The sequence below is a fragment of the Danio rerio genome, chromosome 19 (assembly GCF_052040795.2).
Source record: "Danio rerio strain M-AB ecotype USA chromosome 19, GRCz13ab, whole genome shotgun sequence".
NCBI classification, from domain to species: Eukaryota; Metazoa; Chordata; class Actinopteri; order Cypriniformes; family Danionidae; genus Danio; species Danio rerio.
The window spans coordinates 22,669,645-22,695,000 of record NC_141039.2 but is presented as its reverse complement, the minus strand read 5'-3'; the positions used below and the strand labels follow the sequence as shown (position 1 = coordinate 22,695,000).

At 37.3% G+C, this 25,356-nt stretch overlaps 1 protein-coding gene across 9 annotated transcripts in view; it reads right to left on the bottom strand.

Moving 5' to 3' along the window:
* Positions 1-25,356, bottom strand: part of kcnh8 (potassium voltage-gated channel, subfamily H (eag-related), member 8) — a 176,189-nt gene that overhangs the window by 47,246 nt on the left and 103,587 nt on the right. For all 9 annotated transcript variants that reach the window (XR_015516706.2, XM_087295645.2, XM_087295644.2 and 6 more), the window contains exons 8-10: positions 21,955-22,161; positions 20,011-20,210; positions 7,410-7,659 (exon numbers count right to left, since the gene is read on the bottom strand). Coding sequence is in view for 8 of the 9 variants with exons in the window: in XM_087295645.2 (XP_087151771.2) it covers positions 7,410-7,659; positions 20,011-20,210; positions 21,955-22,161 (657 nt within the window). In the remaining variant the exon portion in view is untranslated. The remainder of the gene's footprint in view (positions 1-7,409; positions 7,660-20,010; positions 20,211-21,954; positions 22,162-25,356) is intronic.

Genomic DNA, 25,356 nt, shown 5'->3' with positions numbered 1-25,356 from the left:
GAACCGTTTTGTTACTCGTGTGATATTGCTCATATATATATATATATATATATATATATATATATATATATATATATATATATATATATATATATATATATATATATATATGTGTGTGTGTGTGTGTGTGTGTGTGTGTGCGTGTGTGTGCCTATGGAGATGCAGTTCTTTTCTGATGATGTCATTTTGACCACACCCCTCTTACTGTTCAATATGGCATGATTGAATCCATACATTGAAAAACGTTTCAGCAACTTCCAGTTCACCTGGGGCCTCATGTATCAACGCCGCATATGCACAAAAACCTTGCGTAGGCCAGGTTTTATGCTCACGTTTGGATTTACTAATGGTGAAATGAATGTGAGAATGTGCGTTGGTCCACGACAACTTCATGCCTGCCATACATGCATTTCTTGTGTGTGTTTGTTTTATTTCCATTTGCTAGAAATAAGGAGTTCTAGAGGCAATTATATTAAATTGCACACTACAAAGTATCTTTGAGCCGTGCAATGGCAGCTGTATGAGACGAAAACATCTACATTTCGAAAACAGATATATAAGGTTTCCATACCATACAGTTGAACAGCCAAACATTAAAGCCCAATTTGCAGAGATCGCTGGTTTTCCCAGTGTAATCGGAGTGATCGACTGCACGCACATTACTATAAAGGCGCCATCTGAAGACAAATATGCATACGTGAATCAGAAACATTTTCATTAAATAAATGTGCAAATAATATGTGATGCTCAAATGCACTTAACATTATACACACACTTATTAATGATTCCTACTTGTCTTCCTCGTGATGAAGAGTAGAAATCTGATATGTAATGGGGAACAAAGAAAAAATAAGTTCATCAGATGCTGGATTCAAACCGGGTTCAGGAATGATAGTGTCAAAACATGATGCCGTGTGCTTTATAAGCTACGCCACTCGATCTGCTGAAGTCTGCTCAACTATCACTCTATTAGCTCATTCGAACGAGGTGTCCAACGAGACCCCGCTGCGTTACCGTGTCAGCTAAACTGTCCTATTTTATTTTATTTTTTTCTTATTAATTCTGGGGGACAAACTTGCAAATAACACCGCTTTTCTCCAGTCTACCATCAGTAGGTGCACCTCCAATTCACAATTCTGTTCAAAGTTTCTCCTTTTACTTGCTTTTGTCATTGTTTCTTCATTTGGTTTTGCCAAAGTAGAGTCATTAGCATATTCATCCGGGGGAGGCAGGGAGGAGTTTTGCATTTATGCATGTTGCGCTCAGTTTCATGTTCATTTGGATGTACAAAGAGAATATTCGTGTGATTCGGCGTACTCAGTGTTTTATACATCTAAATTTTTTACTGCGTACACACATTTACAGCTTGGTGCGTTTGAAATGTTTTAGAATGATTTTAACGCAAGTCTTCGTACATGAGACCCCTGGACTTTAACTGGCTAGGGCAAGGATTCTTTGTATAATAAATTACGAAACAAAACAATTTTAAACAGCAGTCAAACTAGTTGATGTTAATACACTGAATTTGAAGTATGAGCTAAAAATCATTTTTAAATAAACACACATGAAAATAAAGTGAAATTTTTGGTTTATGAAACACGGTGCACAATGCCATCATGAATTGTTAACAGAACATAAAAAACTGCTTATGCTTAAATTAATAAATTTGACGCCAGCACACAAAATCTCCCAACTAGTCACAGTTACTTAGTTTATTGTATGTTACAAAAAAAAACAAACAAACAAAAAAACTGTCAAACAGTTTTTAGGAGTACTGAAACAGCAGTGTAGAATAATGTTAGGATATGAAAAAAGCTATGAGAACTTTTAAAAACCAGGCTCAAGCACATTACAGTGCACACAAAAGACACAGCCAAGCTTTAAAAAAATAGAAAGTTAATCACCCCTTTAATTGACCAGGGTCTGACAGAAAAGTCACACGTCTTTTAACACACAAAAACACTCCACGACACACTCAACAATCTTTTAATCTTGAAATCTATCTTTGGTTCACAATCCACCAGTTGAAAAACACTATGTTGTAGCATAAAGAATGTTAACCACAGAACTTTTAAATCTAGCACTTCTATTTTTAAACCACATTAGAACTCCCAAAGGACCCTGTGGCTTGGAAATGCTAATTTGTAAAACATTTTAGCACATTAGGACTCTATTAGCAGCACTAAACCAACCTGTAAAAGAACACACACTCACAAAAACACACAAAAGCTAGCACAAGTGATCCTTCTTGAGCACTCAATGTCAGAGAGACCTTCTTTTGTCAGCAGGGTGGAGAGAGCGTGAGGAAAGATGCGAACGATAGTGTGTGTTTTTTCCTGTCAGAACTCATAAGGTGATATTAACACAAACACACGCACAACACAACCCTGCACACACACAGGCAGGACCTAACAGGATGATGGGGATTATATTTTTTCACACATTTGGTCCGCTGTCCTATGAGCCTGCTGCGTGTGTGAATTCTCACAGAGAGAGTGAACACGATTACAAGCACTCCAATATGCTGATAACTCACAAAAAAAAAACAAAAAAAAAAAAACATGAGGTTTCTGAAATAACCTGTTGTCGTGGTTTACACGCAAAACCAATAACCCAGCAATGCAAGTAAATTGTGCTTACGAGACTATATTAATAAATCTGTTTATTCTCTAGTAGTGACTTAACAATACAAAAAACTTGACATTTCTACCTACAAGTATTTAATTTGTCAGTTGTCAAGTGAAATAAATCATCAAAAACCAAAGACCAAGGGTATGAAGACTTGAGTTGAATTATTACTAAAACATTGCGTACAGACAAAGCTGTAAATGTGAGTACGCAGTAAAAAATTCAGATGTATGAAACACTGCGTACGCAAAATCCCACGCATATTCTCTTTGTACATCCGAATTAACGTGAAACTGATCGCACGTGCACGAGCGCAAAAACCTTCCTTGCCCCCTCCCCCTAATAAATATGGTAATGACTCCACTTCGGCAAAACCGAACGACAAAGCAATGGCAAATGCAAGCAAGAAGAAAAACTTCACAGAATGTAACGTGGAGGTGTACGGAACCCCGGAAGGGACGTAGTGGGGGAGAAAAAAAATGGGTGGGTGAAAAAAAAATAATGGGTGAAAGAAAAAAAAATGGGTGGGAGGAAAATATATATTTCTAAGTTTTTTGCGTTCTCTCGCAAAGTTTTGCGTTCCCTCGCAAAGATGTTTTGCGTTATCTCGCAAAGATGTTTTGCGTTCCCTCGCAAAGATGTTTTGCGTTCCCTCGCAAAGATGTTTTGCGTTCCCTCGCAAAGATGTTTTGCGTTCTCTCGCAAAGTTTTGCGTTCCCTCGCAAAGTTGTTTTGCGTTCCCTCGCAAAGATGTTTTGCGTTATCTCGCAAAGATGTTTTGCGTTCTCTCGCAAAACTGTTTCTCCACAAACACTTCCTGTTCACTGCACTCACGTAAACCCTCCCGTTTTGCTGAAATTCTCCCATATTTTACCATTCTATCCCACTTTCTTTACATTACTGTGCGCTGATTGTCGCCTTTCACTTTGCAACCTCTGAACCAGTGAATGCATGTTTAAGCGCTGACTGACAGACGCGCTCCGTACAATAAACTGATCCCAGATCAGAGTCTGTACGCGCCATTTAAAGGGACACATCTGTTATCAAACAAGTGCGCAGCAAATGAATCTCATGTTTTGTTTAGTTTGATAACAGATGTGTCTCTGTAAGAATGCACAGATCTATAATGAAAGCAGTCCATTACTTTAGAAACTGTTTGTGCTCATTTAAGAAAAAATAAGCTGTTTAAAATAAAACATGCAGGACGGAGATGTTTCATATTATTCAGTGTATTTGTCTGTTTAAACACGCCCGCTCCTCTGTAAATGGCGTGTACATACGCTGATCTGGGATCAGTTTATTGTACGAAGCGCATCTGTCAGTCAGCGCTTATACATGCATTCACTGGTTCATAGGTAGCATACGCACAGTAATGTAAAGAAAGTGGGGTAGAATGGTAAAATACGGGAGAATTTCGGCAAAAACGGAGGGTTTACGTGAGTGCAGTGAACAGGAAGTGTTTGTGGAGAAACAGTTTTGCGAGGGAACGCAAAACATCTTTGCGAGATAACGCAAAACATCTTTGCGAGGGAACGCAAAACTTTGCGAGAGAACGCAAAAAACTTAGAAATATATATTTTCATCCCACCCATTTTTTTTCTTTCACCCATTATTTTTTTTTCACCCACCCATTTTTTTTCTCCCCCACTACGTCCCTTCCGGGGTTCCGTAGAGGTGCGCCTATCAAAGGTAGACCGGAAAAAAAAACTGTTATTTGCAAGTTTGTCCTCTGGAATTATTAGCAAAAGAAAAAAAAAATAGAGTGGAAGAGTTTAGCTGACACACTCGCACTGTGAGTAAATTAAAAAAAGAAGTTGTCCGATGTAAAGGTGCAGGTTAAGAGGAAAACAGCGGCACACCGTCAAAGTGTGGACCAAACAGGCGGGGTAGAGGAACAGGGGATGCTGAACACTCTTTGAGGAGAGAGTTGCCTCAATTGTGGGCGACACTTTACTGTGTGGAGTAGTATCCGTGTCTATGGGAGACACAGATGTATTAGAGTAACACCTTGTTAGGGTGGTATAGCAGCACCCCTCCGCTTCCCAGCACCACCGGCATATATATAAATATATATATATATATATATATATATATATATATATATATATATATATATATATATATATATATAGTGTCAATAAACTAATTTCATCAATTATAAATTAATAGCAATGTTTTTCACCTGTGTTGGTGCGATACTTTGTAGTGTGCAATTTAACATAATTGCCTCTGGGAGTTGCCAATTGAAATAAAACAAACCCACACAAGAAATACACGTATGCCAGACATGAAGTTGGCGCAGACCAATGCACATTCTCACATAAATTTCATCGTTAGTAACTCCATGTGAGCGTGAAATCTGGTGTACGCAAAGTTTTTGTGCGTAAGCAGCGTTGATACATGAGGCCCCAAGATTTCAGCAGGAAACATATGGCTCGTGTTTAATCTTCTTTAGGTGTAATATTTTAACTGAAGGACTTTTTGTCTGGAAGCGACACGGTGGCTCAGTGGTTATCACTGTCGCCTCCCAGTAAGAAGGTCACTGGTGTGTATAGATGTTTCCCAGTGCTGGGTTTCAGCTGTAAGGGCATCCGAGGTATAAAACATATGTTGGAAAAGTTGGTGGTTCATTCCGCTGTGGCAAACCCTGATGGATAAAGGGACTAACTGCCGAAGGAAAATTAATGAATTAGTGAACTTCTACTTTACTCCATAGTATTGAAGCTCATTCTTATTCTTAAATCCAAGAAATGATCTCAATTTGTGGTATATATCCTCATATCCTAACGCAAATCCTACTGTAAACATTTGCTTTGTCTTAAATGAATGCAAATCCTCTGTAATGACATTTCCCTGTCACATATGACAGACACACATGCATTTTAGTAAACTGACAGAATGTAGTTTAATGTTATTGCATTCTTTGTGAAATTGGAAAAAATCTACCTGTGATGATCATTTTATAATTATTCTGATAAAAGGAAATGGATAGATGTGTTTGCCTGAGAACAACAGAAAAAAAAAAAAAACATGACAACAAACAACTCAGTTGGTACTTTAGGAGAGGTTGAATTTCACAGACTAAGTGCTGATAAGCATTACAAAGTAAAAAAAAAAAAAAAAAAAGCTGGGTTCCACACAAGCGATTTGAATTGGGAGAACATAGAAAAATTAACGTATTAGTTTACTTTATGAAGTACAGACTTAAGTGGATTGAACATAAAACAACATAAAACAATTAAGTTGTCCACCCAAAAAGTCAATAATTGTGTTGTTTTACTCAGTGTACAGAGATAAAAAAAGTGTTTTTATGAGAGTTTTGAAAAAGAGTTGAAGGGATTAGTGACAGTTGTCATTGCGATAAGCATTTCACAATCACAAGACGTGTCACTCAAATAGTTTTGAATGGGGAAAAGTGTATGGCGAATGAAGCCCGACCTACTAGCACAGTAGCCAATCATTGATCGCTATAGACTGACGTTTCTCCCAGGGAGAAGCTCAGACCAGACGTCTGCTTTTACGAAGGTTTTTGTTGTAAAAAAAAAAAGAAAAAAAAAGCGTCCTGTCAAATGCACATCAAATGACAGCAGCAGCTACTCACATGCCACAAACCAACACAATCTCACGGCAATTCGTAACTTTTTCATTTAGTGGCTAATTCGTATGAATTTGTACGATCTAATTTGTACAATTTAGTACGATTTGCTTTTCCCCCAATGACGGTTGGGGTTAGGGGTGGGGTTAGGTGCCACGCCTCCTTTTTAAAATCGTATCATTTCGTACGACTTAAATCGTACGAATTCGTATGAATTAGTCACTAAACTGGCAAAACGTAAAATACTTACGTTTTCTCGTGAGATCAGGCTGCACAAACTTGTAAACAAAGAGTTGTTGCAATTTCTGGAGACTTGCCATCAAGACCGCATTGTGAATTACTTAGGAAGACCAGCACAATCTTATAAAGTATTATTCAGAGAATGATAATGTGTAACACGTCTATAAATCAGGTTGGTGTCGTGATCTTGTTGTTTTCGAGTACACATGCGCATTAGCTCGGGCAACCTGAACAAAATGCAGATTTTGTTTGATTTGAACATTTAGAAATGAAACGTATGACAGTGGTTGTTTAATTTTATTGGTAATTCTAAATATGTAACTGTAAGCTTGGCAAACAGTTTTGAAGAATTTGATGTTTTCCCATTCAGACAGAATGCCCGCCCATACTGCATGAGAGGCATTTCAAAGATTGCCACCAAGTGACATGACTTTCCTTAAAGGGACTTTGGCCAAGGTGTTGAAAGTACTATAATGTAAAACAGAACATGAAAGGAATATTCTAAAAGCAGCTCAGGAAACACACTGAAAAAAGTGATGTTTACTGTCAAACTACTTATTTAAAATGAACTGAAACACAATTATTGAGTTTTTTTTTTAGAGGACAACTTGACTGATTTATGTTTAATGCTCCTAAATTTGTAATAACCAACAAACTAACTTAGTTCCTTCATGTTGTCCCAACACAAATCAATTATGTGAAACCCAGCATGTTTGTGTTTTTTTTCAGTGCACCTTAATCATTTATTAAATTATTCCAAATTATGTAAATAATTAGACTCCTGTTGTCAATGTAAACATAATGACTGATCAATCACAGAGCGCAGTTTTGTTGGCTACTTCATAAACACATGGGCACTGCAGTCTTTAGCTAATGAGAAGTTAAAGGTTTTGTATCACTTCAAAAGTTGACTTCAATACATTTTGCTGAATGTGTGATTACTGACCGAGAATGGCAAGCACCATGTTGTCCTTGAGCACCTCCATAGAGCCAGAGCAGACGAAGAAAAGGGCCTGTAGAGCATCTCCCTGACGCAGAAGGTACTCGCCCGGTGCGCAGAAGGAAGTCTTTATGTGCAGAGAGAGAGAGCGGAGACACCCACGACTCAGAGACGAGAAGACCGACAGCTCTAGGATCTCTTTATTCAGGTGCATTGCAATGTCCGAACGCAACTCATCCGGAAAATCTCTTAGAAGCTGGAGAGAGTGGACCAAAAAAAAAAAGAGAGATAGCGGAAAATAACATAACAGATTTTTGTAAACATTAATTAGAAATAAATACAGGAGAAATATTGGAATGAATGACAAAACCATGAAAATATATAGAAATAAAGAAGTATATATAGAAATAAATATCTAAAAAAGAGAACATTTTGAGAATATTTAAACATTTGAAACAGGGACATTTAGGAATGTAATGGGAATTAGTAAAAAAGAAAATAGAAAAAAATATACACTAAAATAAACAAAAAAGAAAATTTTAAATAAGAACCAAGAAAATAACAAAAGGAAATGTAAACAAAAGGAATAATTGAAAAAAAAAAATTTAAAAATAGAATGGAAAATAAGAAAAAAAAGTGAAGGAAAATACAGACAATATTTAACCTTTTGAGTTATTTGAGAATGAATATTCATTTAATCATTTTTCTTCAGCTTAATCCCATGTTTATCAGGGGTTACTCCAGCAGAATGAACCACCAACTATTTTAGCATATGTTTTACGCAGATCCCTTTACGGTTGCAAGCACTGGGACAAAACCCATACACTCTCACATGCACAAACATAAACTATGAATAATTTATTTTATTCAATTCACCTATAGCAGATGTCTCTGAACTGAGGAGCACCCGGAGTAAATAGTAATAATAATCAAATAAAAGAGAAAAAATGACATTTTAAAGAAGAATTAAAAATAAGAGGAAATTTTAACAAAAGGAATAATGAAATAAATAGATAAGGGAAAATAAAAATGGCAAGAAACAAGAAAAAGAAATAAGGGATACAAAACAGATTAATAAAAACAAAGAAAGGGTAGAAATGAAGGTTAAGAAAAAAGAGGAAGGGGAAAAGAAAAAAAGTAAATATGTACATAAGTATAATTATTCAGTCAATGAAAAGTAAATGAAAAATGTTAAGTCATTAAAAAAAAGAAAATGCAGAAAAAAACACAAAAAAAGTAAAAGTAGAAAAAAAGGAAACATAAAATAGAAAAAGAAAGAAAACAATTTAATTAAAAACATGGTAAAAAATGTTGGGTTCAGCACAATACCTTTATGTTGTCCCCACAAAACCCTAAAGATTGTGTCGTTTCAACTCATTTTGTATAAGTAGTTTAAACAAGCAGCAAAAGTTTTTTTTTTTTTTTTGAGTGAAGGACGGAAAACAAAAGGGAGAGAAAGAAAGTTTAAAGAAAAACCCAAAATAAAAAAGTAAAGTATAAAGAAATGAGGAAATTAAAAATAAAACCCCAAATAAGCAGAAAAGTGAAAGAAACAAGAAAGGTGATGTACGAAAGTTTTTGACTTTTCTGAAGCATAAAAATGGCACAATATGTGTGCAGATATTTAAGAAACATGCTGAGTGAACATTCTTGTTTATCTGAAAACAATGCTAAAGTCAGATATTCTGCTTTTGAAAACGTTTGTTATGTGCTAGAGTGTCTTTGTTTTATTCATTTAAATCACCCAATGCCAGTTTAGCCAATTTTATTTCAGCTCCTCTGAATATATTGACATTTTATTCACATATTAAACCTCCTTAACATTATGAAATGTACATGCTGAATCACTGATAATTGTCATAGTCATAGTTCTAAAGTTCAATTTCAAAACAGTTTATATTATTTTCAAGATCTGAAGTTAATCTGCTGCTGATTTTAGAAGTATAATAATAAATGTCATGTAAAATAGCATTCAAACACACATTTTTATGCTAAACACTGAATAAAGCGCATGAGGTGTGCCTGAGGGACACCTGGTCAAATTTATCCTGTTGTTCAGCTGCAATAGAAGCTGTTACTAAAATATTAATTTCATGTGTTGGTTAGAACAAAAACTTCTTTTAATATGGGAAATATTCCCTCTATCGTGTACCACTGCTTTTTTTTTTTTTTTTTTTTTAAGAGTACAACTTCAGTCAGCCTTAAATCAGCCTTTAGGCTCAATAGTCAGACTCACTCCTGTCAGTGTTGTCAATCTGGCAACTTGCACTTGCATGTGTTTTAAACCAGCTGTGCAATACCTAGTTTAACCACTCGGTGTCAAACTTACATACTGCACCTTTAAGGGCGTACTCACACTATGCTATCCGAACCGTACCCAGGCCCGTTTCCCAGATCGTTTGAGAAATGTGAGGGATCTGAATCGGCTCAGGCACAGCTGGCCGGCCCTGGCCCGGTTGGAAGAGGTATGCCAGAGTGCGGTTTACCTAGGCTCAGGTGCGGTACGCTTGTAGTGTGAGTGTAAAGTGTGTCTGAGCCCGAAACTGAAGACAAAACGTGACTTTTAAGGGATTGTTTCCTATATGTTTTTTTTAAATTTTTACTGTTCAATGAATGCAAACTGTCATAGATTATTAAAGACGCAAACCCCTCACTGCACCACAGCTGCACCTTCAGCAAACCTCCTAATACCTGCAGCACAAGGACTTTATGCTTGTTTATAAGCATCAAAAGTGGCTGACCTGTTCAGGTGAAATATTTGACTGCGTGTTACCGCATCCCAAACAACTAAAATGATAAAACTAAAGAAATCTCCACTGTACCGAGTGAGAGCACTTTTTACTGAACAGCGCATCATCGATGAACAGCCAGGCTATGGAAAAAAAAAGCAGTCAAAGAACAAACATAAAACAAAACAAAAAGGGAGAAAGTCAAGGAAAAAAGGAAAGAATCAGTCAACATTTATGTCCATTATTAGAAAGAAAAGCCCTTTGCGTTTCCGAGTGAACTTACATAACTGCACATTACATCCTGGCATTAAACCACCATTAAAACCATCAAGCATGCTGCTTTTCTGAGATTTCCCCCTGAAAACAAAAGCTGCAAGTATTTCTGGCCATGCCTGATTCCTGCCCTCCGCCACCCTTCATCTGCTCTGCTCATCCATCCACATCTGCATCCATCCTTCAGCCTGACTGAATGGCATCTGTCACTCTCTCTGTCTCTCTCCTTTCTCTCTTTCCTGCTCTCCGGCCATCAGCCTCGCCATCTATTATTCATAAACCTGTGATTTAGCAAGGTGTTTAGATTCCATCTCATTTTTCCAGCTCTCTCTCTCTTGACTGTAGAATAAAGTCGGAGGCTGAAGGACAGAGCGCTTAAGTGTTCAACTGTCCATCTGAATCATACTTGCTTTAGTTGCTCCTTTGCTCTTGGCTTTGCTGTGTTGCTTTATCATTCGCAGAGCACTAACGGTGCTGTGGTATAAATATGCAGATAAACTTTTTTTCAGTAATGTTAGTTTGTGTAATATACATACTTTAGTGAACCAAAGTCATATACTATATTTAATCCAATGTATTTATATTAGGGGCAGCACGATGGCTCAGTGCTACTGTTGGATCACAGCAAAAAGGTTGCTGGTTCAAATCCTGGCTGGACCAGTTGACCGGCTGAAACTATGTGGAGTTTGCATATCCTCCCAATGTTGGTGTGGGTTTCCTCAGGGTGCTCCGGTTTCCCCCAAAGTCCAAAGACATGCACTTTAGGGGAATTGAATAAACTAAATTGACCGTAGTGTGTGTGTGTGTGAGTTTTTCCAATAGGGTTGCGGCTGGAAGGGCATCCACTGCATAAAACATACTGTATGCTGGAATAGTTGGTGGTTCATTCCGCTTGTGGCGACTTCTGAAATAGAGTCTAAGCCATTAGCAGGGCCAGATGGAATCTGCAGACGTTTTTTGCTATTTCTGCTGAGAATTTTGGTAAAAATCTGTGGATTTTCTGCGGAATTATTTTGGGAGTATCATAACTAAAACCTTAATTAGTGAAATAAAAAGTAATACCTTTTTGACTTTTATTTAATGTTTAAATTGCAAATCTAATTAGATTCACTTTATTTGGTAAACAAAGCAAGTCTCTTATATAATATATCTACTAAAAGACAGAAAATATTACTTTACAAACTGTATTGTACATAAATATGTACCAACAAGTATTGCATTTATTATATTACCATGGTAGAGCACAGTAGTCTATTAAAATATAAACATGGGGAGCATTTTACTTCAATTTTAGGCTACATGTACACTACCTGACAAAAGTCCTGTCGCCTATCCAAGTTTTTGGAACAACAAATAATAACTTGACTTCTAGTTGATCATTTGGTATCAGAAGTGGCTTATATGAAAGGCAAAGGTGTCTAGATTACGTTTGTTTTACTAAAATATAATATGATCATTCCTTGATTTTTATTTATTTAGTTAGGACAGTAAGACCTGACTTAACAGAAATAATGTACAGTATAGAATATAAATGGTGCAGTGGAAAAATAATAAAAATTCTGTATATTAAGCTTGGGCAATCTCTGCATTGACCCATAATTTATTAATGAAGTAAATAATGAGCTCAACACAGGTAGACTGTGATACATCAGAACAGCATCAAGTCTCAGCAGTCTCAGCACTCATGGATGATCCCCAGGAAAACAGCCAGGTAAATATATCTCAGCAGCCAGAAACCCCAGACCCACAGCCTCTGTCACCGGACACATTCTCATTGTCACCTTGCTCGCCTCTCTTATTTTTCAAAAAAGATGGAGGAACTGGTGTGTGCTGGAACTAAACTCTCACACTCCATTGCTGCTAGCCCCCAGTTAGCAACCAAAAATCAGCAAGCCTCACGGCCATCTCTAAGCCCACCTCGCCCTACACCTAGGAGAGGCCTCAGGTCTTTGCGACAGCGCCAGGTCCCAAAAAACACCTCATCTTTAGCTGGTGAACTTAAAAACTGCCATTGATGTGTCTCGGATGCCTGCTTAGATAACAGTGTCTTTATCAGATGTTTACAGAACAAGCAGAAACCCAGTGTGTCTGTAGCTTTCTCTACACAGATATGTGTCTTATTACGTGACAGAAAACCAAAGACTCTTTCAGACCGTATAGCAAATCATTCAAATCTGGTGTCTATTAAATGTATATCTGAGACTTCTGTAGTGAAAACGGCTAAAACTGTTAAGTTAGCACTTTTAAACATTCGATCACTCAATAATAAATTACTTTTAGTCAATGATTTTATCAACACAAATTGCCTTGATTTTATGCTTTTAAATGAAACTTGGCTGGATGACAGTTGTAGCGCAGCAGTTCTGAATGAAACAGCTCCTTTAAACTTTGACTTTTTGAGTGTTGGCAGAGTTAATAGGAGAGGTGGAGGCATCGCTGCCCTGTTTAAAGATGTATATGAGTGTAAACAAGTGTCATTTGGTGACTATTTGTCCTTTGAATATCTGAGTATAGCACTAAAAGGTGCTCTACGCATCTTACTGATCATTATCTACAGACCTCCAAAATATTCTCCAGGTTTTATTGATGATTTTACAGAGCTGTTATCAATAGTAACCTCTGAATTTGATTATTTTAGTATTGCTGGGGATTTTAATATTCACATTGATAATCCAGAAGTCAATGCTGTAAAAAAACTGATGACTGTTTTTAACACTTTTGATCTGGCTCAGTATGTTCAAGGACCCACACACAATCATGGACACACCCTTGATCTACGTATAACAAAGGGTTTACACATTTCGTCGACTGTTGTTAAGGATGTTGCACTATCTGATCATTTCTGTGTTTTCTTTGATATATTGATCACTCCAGCTATTAAAGACAGATCTGTCTCTGTCAAAAAGAGATGCATAAATGGGAACACCAATGAGCAGTTTATAAAGGCCATATCGCTAGCACCAAGTATATCTGCAGACTCTGTCGATTCTCTCCTTGATTTGTTTAACTCTAAAATTGAGAATGTCATAAATGACATCGCTCCTGTTAAAGTCAGGAAGAGAACTGGCAAAGAGAGATTCCCTTGGAGAAACTCAAGAGCAGTCCAAATGAAGAAAAGACAATGCAGGAAAGCTGAGCGAATGTGAAGAAAGACGAAACTAGTAGTCCATTATAATATCTATAAAGACATTCTTCATGCTTTTAATGTGGAACTAAAAACTGCTAGGCAGACTTTCTTTTCAAACCTTATAAACAACAATGTAAATAATGCTTGTACACTCTTTGCAATAGTAGAGAGGGTCACAAACCCCCCCAGTCGGATTCCCAGTGAGCTACTCTCTAAAAGCAAATGTAATGAGTTTGCTCATTTCTTTACTGACAAGATCAATAATATCAGAAAGGCAATCAGCTCATCCAATCAGCCAAGTTGTGTCGAAGTCAAACTAGTTCAACCACAACTTAAGAAATCAGACATTATGTCTGATTTCATGGCAATTAACGGTAAAATCTTAGAAAAGATTGTGCAAGTTATGAAAGCATCAACCTGCAGTCTTGACACGCTCCCCACATCATTCTTCAAAACGGTGTTTACCTGTTTAGAAATGGATCTCCTAAAAGTAGTAAATGATTCACTTCTCTCAGGGATTTTTCCAACTTCACTTAAAACTGCAGTTGTTAAACCCCTCTTGAAGAAGAACAACCTGGATAACACCCTATTGAGCAATTACAGGCCAATCTCAAATCTCCCTTTCATTGGCAAAATCATTGAAAAAGTTTTTTTCAACCAGGTTAACAAGTTCTTAAACTTCAGGGGGTGTTTAGACTATTTTCAATCTGGTTTCAGAGCACATCACAGTACAGAGAGCACCCTTATAAAGATAATCAATGATATCCGCCTAAATACAGATTCAGGTAAAATAACAGTGCTGGTATTGCTCTGTCTCAGTGCTGCATTTGACACTGTTGATCACAGCATACTTCTGGATAGGCTGGAAAACTGGGTTGGGCTGTCTGGGACAGTCCTCAAATGGTTCAGATCTTACCTTGAAGGGAGAGGTTACTATGTCAGTATAGGTGACCACAGGTCGAGGTGGACACCTATGACATGCGGAGGCTCGATTTTGGCACTTCTCCTGTTCAACCTTTACATGCTCCCTCTGAGCCAAATAATGAGAAAGAACCAAATCTCCTACCACAGCTATGCTGATGACACTCAGATCTACCTAGCCTTACTGCCTAATGACTACACCCCCATTGACACCCTCTGTCAATGCATTGATGAAATTAACAATTGGATGTGCCAAAAGTTTCTTCAGTTAAACAAAGAGAAAACTGAAGTGATTGCGTTTGGAAACAGAGATGAGGTTCTCAAGGTGAATGCGTACCTTGGCTTTAAGGGTCAAACAACAAAAAATAAGGTCAAGAATCTTGGTGTGACTGGAGTCAGATCTGAGTTTCAACAGTCATGTCAAAGCAGTCGGTAAATCAGCATACTATCATCTCAAAAATACTGCAAGAATTAGATGCTTTGTTTCCAGTGAAGACTTAGAGAAACTTGTTCATGCTTTTATCAGTAGCAGGGTGGATTACTGTAACGGCCTCCTCCCAAAAAGACAGTCAGACAGTTGCAGCTTATCCAGAATGCTGCGGCCAGGATTCTGACCAGAAGCAGGAAATCAGAGCACATCACACCTGTCCCCAGGTCTCTACACTGGCCCACAGTTAAATTCAGATTAGATTTCAAAGTATTATTACTGGTCTATAAATCATTAAATGGCCAAGGACCTTAATACATTACAGATATGCTCACTGACCACAAACCTAACAGATCACTCAAATCTTTAGGATCATATAAACTAGAAATTCCAAGAGTTCAGTCAAAGCAGGGTGAATCAGCCTTCAGCCACTATTCCCCTCACTGCTGGAATCAGCTTCCAGAAATGATCAGATGTGCTCCAACATTAGGCACATTCAAATCGAGACTGAAAACACATCTGTTTAGCTGTGCCTTTACTGTATGAGCACTGTGCTGCGTCCGACAGATTGCACTATTATGTTTTTCTTTTTCTTTTTCATTCTTTTATAACCTATTTTAACTCATTTTAATTTGTTTTTATCTGTTTTTAATACTTTTTATTGTCTGCATTTTATGTTCCTAAACTTGTCTTTTTTATTCCTGTTTATGTAAAGCACTTTGAATTGCCACTGTGTATGAAATGTGCTATATAAATAAACTTGCCTTGCCTTGTCTTGCCTAATCTGGAATGGCAAAGTTAGTGTTCTTGCACTTTCATCAAAATTGTTTGCCATTATCTTTAATGCGTCGTCCATTTTACCCCAGACATGTTCATAATTGTTCTTGTCTGGTGACTGGGATGGCCAATCCTAGAGCACCTCAACCTTCTTTGCTTTCAGGAACTTTGATGTGGATGCTGAAGCATGACAAGAAGCACTAGCCTGCTAAAGAATTTGCCCTCTTCTGTGGTTTGTAATGTCATGGGCGGAACAAATGTTTTGATACCTTAGGCGGTTGATGTTACCTGCCACTCTGCAGATCTCTGACATGCCCCCATACTAAACATAACCCCAAATCATGATTTTTCTTTCACCAAACTTGACTGATTTCCCTGAGAATCTTGGGTCTATGTGGGTTCCAATAGGTGTTCTGCAGTATTTGAGATGAGTGTCATGCAGTTCAACAGATGATTCATTGAAAAAAAAAAATCGAACTTCTGCCACTTTTCCCATTGATCAACTAGAAGTCAAGTTATTATTTATTTTACTTACAACTGGGATCGATGACGAGATTTTTGTCAGGTGATTGTCACGATCACCAGCGATCGTAACTCCTAAGATCGCTGAATCTCACTCACAATAACTTTTGAACTACATTTTCATACTTTCATTTTTAACTTTTATTTTCAAACACTTCGCTCACACACACATTTATTTTGAGTGATTACACCCGCAACACCGGAGAATTGTCAGAGACGGATTACACACACTATTTAAGCAGCACACTCACTCATTCCCATTGCAGAGTCTTGTTTACTGTAAGTGACATTTCAACATGTTTCCATGGTCTTGTTTTTCTGTCTGCTTTACCCTAGTCTTGTTACCTATCCCTGTCTGCCGCTTGCCTTTCAACCTCCTGCCTGATACTTTGACCACGATTCTGGATTGTCTATATGCATCTGTTTGCACCCGTGTTGAACATTGCTTGCCTGACTGCCGAATAAACCTGGATGTGGATCCGATCTCGGTTGTCTCTGTCACCCCCCATGTTACAGTGATATAGATGTACACACTTTTTTTTTTTTTTTACAAGAAAAGTGTTTTGTAAAGACTTACAGTCTATTAGTGATCTAAATCTGTTTCAGACAGCTGACTGAATATTTTCCCGCACAAACTGTGAGCGCAGTCACAATGGTATGAACCGTTATAGGGGTGCTCTATTTAATCATGCTTGTTCAAACTATTAATTCACCTTATTTCACGTTATTTCACCTTTAATGGTTATTCCCCATTAATACTTATTCAACGCATTTCTTAATTTTTTTTTTTTTTTGAACAACTTAATTTTTTTATCTTTAATCCACTTAAATTTGTAAAAACAATTAAGCTAACTTAATCAACTTTTGTGTTGGGACAACATGAAGGAACATGGGGGGGGGGGGGGGGGTATCTGGTCAGTCAAATTTTGTGATTTATGTTTAATTCTTTATTTTTCCCCATTTATTTATGCTTTGAGTTGCATTATGAGACCTTGATCTTTCTTCCAACACCTTAAAAAGTTAAAAAAGGGACTTTTATAATTTTTTTTTTTTATAGTTTATAGTGATTTATTGTCTGGGTTGGTTCTGAATATTACTATTCAAAAACCTTGTAATACACTGCATACATTTTTCTGTTCTTTGGCAAACTTCTTTCTCTTTATATAACAGTTCTGTCTGGTTCTTGAATCTGATTGGCTGATAGCCGTGGGATATCCTATAATAACAGAACTCCTACAGCCTTCTCACCCTTCTGTATTACTCTGCCCACATAGAGTGACAGCAGATCAATAAACTCACTACAGTTTGACAAATATTGCTGCTGTTGGACAACATAATGTACTTGCTTATTTACTGCATTTTTTAGGCGAGAATGTAGTTGTTAAGATTGCAACTGTGCAGTTCATTTATAAAGACAGTGTCTATTATAAATAATTTCTGAGATACAGTGTGTAAGCATCCATCAGCCTGTCATACTGAGCAGAACAAAGACGGTTGAAGTTCACATAATTAGCCCCTAGAGGAGAAAAACTGCAGTTGATCAAATCATTATAAAACAGGTAAGTGACTTCTGTAACAAATATGGCCGACCAGACACAAAATTATTTTGCTTTTTATTCAACAAATGAGCCAACTTTTGCCCAAGGAAGACTCAAAACCTGATTCCAAGATATTTATGACCCAAAGGAATGTGCCAAGCACCACTGAACAAAGAACAGTTCAGGACTTCTTTAAGCTCCTTGCTTAAGTCTGAAGTTTTAATGTAAACTTTACTCTCTCTTTATGTGTAATCATGTGTTTTGCAACGTTTCCCTTGCTCCTGTATTAATATTATTGTTTTTAATACTTCTTTATGCAATGTTTAACTGTACCGAAGCTAAACAAGCTCTTAAACTGTTCATGTTTAAACTTGTCTTAAAGCTTACTTGCTGTACTAATTGATCATTGACATTTTATCTTAATACGAGTGCAACATATTAACATTTTAAGAGACTTGAACATTTCTGCCTCAATTTGCCTATGCAAATTCCTTTGCCTCGGACAAAGAGCCATAAACCATGATGCAGAGAAGTTAGTTTCTAATCGGTCAACTTTTTATGGAGGGTGGAGCCGAACCCGCCCTACAAAGCTTGTTTAAAGCAATGCCCTCAGTCTCTTTTTACCTCTCTCAGGAACAATGCTCTTTTAACCGCAACTCTTGAACCATGCGCTCTGAAACCAACCTTCTTTAACCAGGGCTCTCTGCTCTGCAACGACCTAAGAACGAGACCTAAGCAGTGAAACCTCCAAGAAAGCAGTCGGAGACCCAGATGGAAAGGGTTAATCGCACAGCTCGGATCTTCACATCTAAGATCCTTTCTTTCTTTATTTTCCATCGAGAGTCTAGTTAAGTTAGTGCGTCGCAAACCAGTGGTCTGCACAACTGGCCCCTTTTGCCGCTTCAACTTCAAACACCGACTCACCCCACTCCAACCCTTGTGAGAACAAGGAACAACCAGCAGAACCATGTGCTCAACCAAGGGAGCTTCTACACATCACACAGACAGACGCAAGCATCCACTTTTGTCTACATTTGAACTGGTATGAACTAAATGCAAACCTAAAGAGACAGTAGAAGGGTGAATTTGTTTATGTTTGGTTCGCTTGGTTTGCTCTAACAAACTCCGAGGTTTTCCCATCATTACATTTTCTCAACCTCTTACTTTACCTTCTTTACTCTTCTCTACACTTGTATGAATGTGTGTTTGTGTTAGGTGTTAGTTTCTGTTAGATTAGTCAATAAAGTTTAATTTTGTATAAAGAAAGGTGCCTGTGTATATTTATGAATCTAATGTCTTAAACTTCGATCTTGTTACCCTGCTCAAACTTAATGGGTTTTTATTTTAAAAGCAATAGCCATAATAAACTCAACTGTCCACTCGAATGATCGCTGGACGATTCGTTTGTCCGGATCTAAAGAGTCGATTCATTTGAAGCCCAGTTCAAATGAATCTTCCTCCCGCTAAACTAATCTGTTATATATATATAATGGTGCAGAACATACGCGTTTTGTGAGCAAAATCACCAGTTTGTCATCACTTAAGACATAACACTAGAGAATCGTTTAAAATACTAGCTCTAAAGTGACGTTGGTGAATTTGTAACGTTTTCTGCTGTTCTGACGTCAGCTGCAGATGTGAAAGAATGGCGAAATAAAGTAGTTCCTCATACAGCAGGATTTTTAGACTCTCTGTATTTGACTTTCTTTTTTTATACACGTGATTATGCTGCTGAACTGTAGTATAATTACAATATTACACTCATAACAGTGCGATATGGCTTTATATCGTCACTGGTGGGACACTAAGCCAGTAAGGCAATGCATGCCTCCCACCACTGCCGATATACAGTCATATCGCACTACTACTCGTCTGACGTTGCACATACATATTAATTCTTATACATTATATTATTTTAAACTTCTTAAACGGCAACAAAAGTCCCTTTGTTACTCTGCAGAGTTTAATTTTCAACATCAAAAGTGGACAGAGCAGAAATCAACATAATCCAAATCACAACCATAAATAAATGGGTGCATGAGGTGCTAATAAAAGACACCTGTCCCACTTACAATCTATTCTTGTGCTATTGTGCTATTAAGTTACATTACTCAAATATTTGAGGCAATTGGTTTTTACAAATGTTTTGAGTAACCAGAGCTTCTGAGGATTTACTTTGGTTACAGTATGAGTGCAGAAGTGAGGCAGACTGTACAGTGTGTTGTAAATGAGTCCAGCTGTAAGGAATGAGTGAGCTGTGTTGTGTAAAATCCTCCGTGAAGCGTGGCTTTACCTCATTGGAGTCAATGCCGTTGTTGACAGACCAGGTGGTCTGAAAGTACTCCAACATGCGCTGTTTGAGGCTCTGAGGCAGGTGGTGTACACGGATGAAGTCCTTCAGGTCTTTAGTGCGCGTGTGGTAAGAGGACCAACGGGAGTACATGCGCTGAATGATGGCCGTCACATTACCGAAGACCAGAGCGTGCATCAACGCTAATAACACACAATGACACACACAGACATGGATGTTAAGATTTCAGTGATCCAAATATTTGTGGTGGTTTGCTTGAACGTTTATGACAACCCCAAAAATTTATAAAATCAAGTAAACTGCATAAAGATATATGTTAATATTAGTGCTGGGCAAAGATTAATTGCAAAAATTAAATATGGTTTTGACATGATATATGTGTGTGCGAATTACTGTATAAAATTTTATGAGACACATGCATAAAAGCAAAACTACATAGAAAACTACATACATTTTGTTACATAGATATTTATATTTTATGTCTGAATATAAATATAAATTTTTGCAAATTTATTCATGCATGTGTGATTTGAATATTCATAATAAATATACTTAGTACACACTCCACACATATATTTTGTCAAAGCAAACTTTTATTTTGGATGTGATTAATCACAATTAATATTTGTCCAGCACTAATTCATGTTCATTGTTAGGAATAAAAGTAATAACAATAAACAACAATAATAATCATAATAAAACAAGCTTAATTTAAAGCTATTTTTCAGCTTTCGAATGTAATGTTTTATGCATATTTAAAATAAAACAAAAAAAATAAAAGCAATTAGGTAATTAAGCTTGATTTAAAATAAAATGTTTGATCATGCCATTTTTTAAAATATTTTTTTCATGCTAATCTAATTGTACCTAATTGTTAAAAAATTAAATTAAATTAAATTAAATCTTTTTTTTTTCTGTAACAATTAAACCTACATATTAAAAGGTTTACAGTGTGTCTTGCCTGGTCTAAGATCTCTGTTAGTTCACAGGTGGTGACTGAATGTGTACATATGTGTTAGGGTGTGTAATTGGGTATTATTGGATGTTTGGAAAGGGAGCAGAACTGCCCCATGGCTAAGGGTGACATTTCACAGAATAAAGGCCATGAATTTTGAATGCGAACAGCTGTTGTGACCTCATATCATCTTATTTAATGACAGAAGTACATACATAACACATGTGGTTCTATAGATGCTAATGTCGTAAGTTGTGTTTGATTTTATAAATATTCTAAAATTACAATGTAATACAATGTACAATGTAAATATAATGAAATAAAATGACATTTTATTTGAAAAGACGGCAATATTTTTTATTATATTAAACACAAAATTAAACATTTAAAAAAACATAAAACTAAGCCTGATTTAAATATTTTTTATCATATAAATTGTATAATTAATTAATAATTATTGCCCTATATATTAATTTAATTAGTCAAATAAAAGTATGGACATAGAAAAATGAAGAAAGTCAACTGACAATATTTATGATGGTAATGTATAATATGCATTTGACTTAACATTGAATTTATTTGTGCTGTGGTTTTAGTAACACTTTATACACCCCCTCCACACACGTCACACACACGTCACACACACACACACACACACACACACACACACACACACACACACACACACACACACACACACACACACACACACACACACATACACAAGCTCAAGCACACACAAGCACACATGCACACTTTTTAGCTACAACCAATTTTTTTTTGTCTTGCACAAAGAAACAGTCATTCAACCTTATTTTTAGTCCCTGAAGAAGCCACAGACACACACACACACACACCCTCCATTTTCTGGATCCCAATTATACTCCAAATTTGCTCAACCTCCAAATACACCTAAAAATATCTGTTAAACTTCACCCTTTCAGCAAACACATAGACACGCACACACACACCTCCGATGAGCATGGTGCAGATGGAGAAGATCTTCTCTGCGTCTGTGTTGGCAGAGACATTTCCGAAGCCCACGCTGGTCAGGCTGCTGAGGGTGAAGTACAGCGCTGCGATGTAGATGCTCCGTAAAGATGGTCCGCTGCTCAGCGTTCTGTTGGCCACCCCCTCGTATGGAGACTCCAAACGCTTGCCCAGCTCATGCAGCCAACCTGAGACAGGCCGACAATTCATTAAACACTGTTTATGTATCTGTTTCGGTGCCCATATGGTGGAAAATTAGCACTGCGATGACACTACGCTTAAAGGAATTCTTCAGCTAAAATGTACATTTCTGTCATTGTTTACTTCACCCGTATCAATTTTTTTTTATTTCGTGGAACACAAAAATAGTTTTCTCTCTTTTTTTGTAGTGTTCATGACTCATTCAAGTTTAAGGAAAATAACAAATTCTTGAAATGTACCCGAAATTCTTGAATGATTTACAACAAATGTGACATTTACAATAAACTGAAGCCATTATAAATGCAAAGTGTTTAAATATGCTTCTGTTACTATTTGTTGCTTAAGTTATTGTTCAACTTGTAATCCACTAACAGAGTTGACAGTAACAGAGTTGACAATAATAGAGTTGGCAATAATAGAGTTGACGTTTCTTATCATTTTAATCTTTAGCTCAAGAAGCTCTTCTCATCCCAGATACCACGTAGCATGTCATAAAGAGCACCTATTTTACCCCTTTTTCAAAATGTAGGAAAGTCTTGTGTCTCCAGAATGTGTCTGTAAAGTTTCAGCTAAGAATAACCATTAGATTATTTTTTATACCTTTTACAACATTGGAATTTTCTGTTTCAAGCTGTTTTTGTTGCCTGTGCCTTTAATGCTAGCTCTACTGTCAGAGTGTGTCTCAATCTCCGCCTCGGCCGCGTCAGATAAACAGCACAGTGACAGACAAAAAGGAAGCAGGTCTCACATAACGTTTGCAAGAAATACTACATAAGAACTTTCCTAATGATTATTTGATGTATTTGCTGTAGAGTTAATTCAAGCTTTTTTACAATGATGAGTCACACGCAATGTTGTTACAAAGTTCACACAAGCACACACAGCGGACACACACAGAGCCCGCACATTTAACCTCATTGTCTTTATATCACCCCAATATGACTGTGGAGTGTGGACATATGATTTTTTTGAGTTTCGTTGATCTTGATTGCAGAATGAACCATTTCTGATACCTACAGATTTTTGCAACCCAGGTTGATTATAGATATCCTATATACATTTTTGGAGACTGTGAAATACATCATACCAGCAGTTCTAGCTTAAATCAAAACCTACTGACTGACTGTCAGACTGACCGACTGATAACCTCGTCTTCCACACCCCCTTCCCCAAACTCTACCGACAGTGTTTTCAAAAGCACAGATTGACTCGATAAACCCCTTTCCTAAACACAACCGACAGTGTTTTTATCACATTTTCAGATCTTACCACCTTCTCACTCTGTTATTTACTTTTTTTTTTTCTTTTTTTTTTTTACCTGCTTTCTGGAACCATTCTTTATCAGACTCTAACCCCATTCTTGCGGTCAACTCCTCTTTTCGTCTCAAGTCCGCCGACATACAGGATGAGCTACTGAGCAAACTGGTAACAGCAGAAAAGCCGTCCACATGAAGGTAAGCGGTCAGTCAGTGGCGCGAAAAGAAACAGAAGCTGTTGGCGCCATCATACCGACCCGCAGCGTTCGTTTTAAATACAAAATGCAGCCACACATTCTCTCCAGAAATGTATACAGGAGTACATATTCACAATGTTTTTTTTTTTGTTTTTTTTTAAAAGATTGTTGTAATTGTAAAAGAGAAAGAAAAAGTAGTATTTAGTCCCGTACAATTTTTTTTTATCTAACAACAATTTTTCAATTGATCAGTTCACATTTTAAAATGACTAAAATCATTTTAGCGCACAAAAAAAGCTATTATCTCTTTTTATGTTTAACATAAGAAAACTAAGTTTGAATATAAGTAAATGAAGACAGAATTTGTTCTACATTGCTTCCTGCTTTGCTACTGTTCGGACGTCTTTGCCTACTGCTCCGCTCCTTGCACTCCTGCTTTTTTATTTTATAATCTAATTTTAACTTGAGCCTATCAGCACAGTGCTCAAACGAAACAGCTTGAAGATCAACATCGAATCTACAAACTTTCTGGAGTACAACTTTACTTTTATTTAGAGGAATTATCGTCTAAACAATCCTCCCGCTACCAGCTGCTTTCATTCCTGAGACAGGAAAACACGGCTGTGAAAATGGCTCTGGATCATATTGATTTGGAATCTCACTGCTGCACCAACTGCCACAAACTTTTACAAAAGATTGCAGTTCTTGAAACAAAGTTACTTGCGATCCAACCAGAACTGCCGAATTACACAGGACCGGTTCATCGTGGAGCCTCACAGCATTCAGCCGGTAAGTCCTATAAATCTACCCCAGCTACTGTTTTGAGAACAGAAAAACAGATTGAAACTGTTGAAAATCAGCGTGAACTATGGCATGAACAAGGTGCGAGACCAAAGGGTACTCGTGGGGTCAGATCACGAAGGTCATACGCTGCTGCATTAGCGTTCTCTACCCCAAATACAGCTCGGACTCAAATACAGCTTCAGAACAGATATGAAGTTTTGAGTAATATGGGTGAAGATTCCCCAAATGCAGTTAGACAGAGATCGCATGACTCAGCAATTAACTTTGCTCTGAACAGAGGCTCAAGGCCGACTAGACAGCGGCATTCTGCTCCGATCGCAACAGAGATAAGAACATTGATTATTGGAGACTCAATAATCAAAAATTTTAGGAGCAGAGATACCATGACATACTGCTTTCCTCATGCTACAGTTTCTGATATAAATAAAGAACTTGAGAACATATTAAGGAAACATGAGACTGCAAAACGGATTATCATCCATGTGGGGAAGAATGATATTCGGAAGGAGCAGTCAGAACTGCTCAAGAGAGATTTCTGTAAGCTTTTGGAAACAGTTGAAAGATTGAAAATTCAGCCGTTCATCAGTGGACCACTCCCTGCAAGAGGGACAAATATGTTTTCAAGGCTCCTTGGTCTAAATGCATGGCTGCAGAAAACATGTAACATGAAAAGACTGAATTTCATCGACAACTTCAATCTCTTCTGGAACCAAAGACAGCTGTTTACATCAGACGGCCTTCATCCAAACAAGCTTGGTGCAAAAGTGCTGAAAGACAACATCCTCTTCTCCCTCCATCATCCATCAGCTGTGTATGCCACTGAACTGAATGACACACACACACCTAGCAAATGTCCGGATGACCACAGAACTTCAAATCAGCTCCTGAGTGGACTTGTGGCTGACGCATCCTACAAGGACAGAGA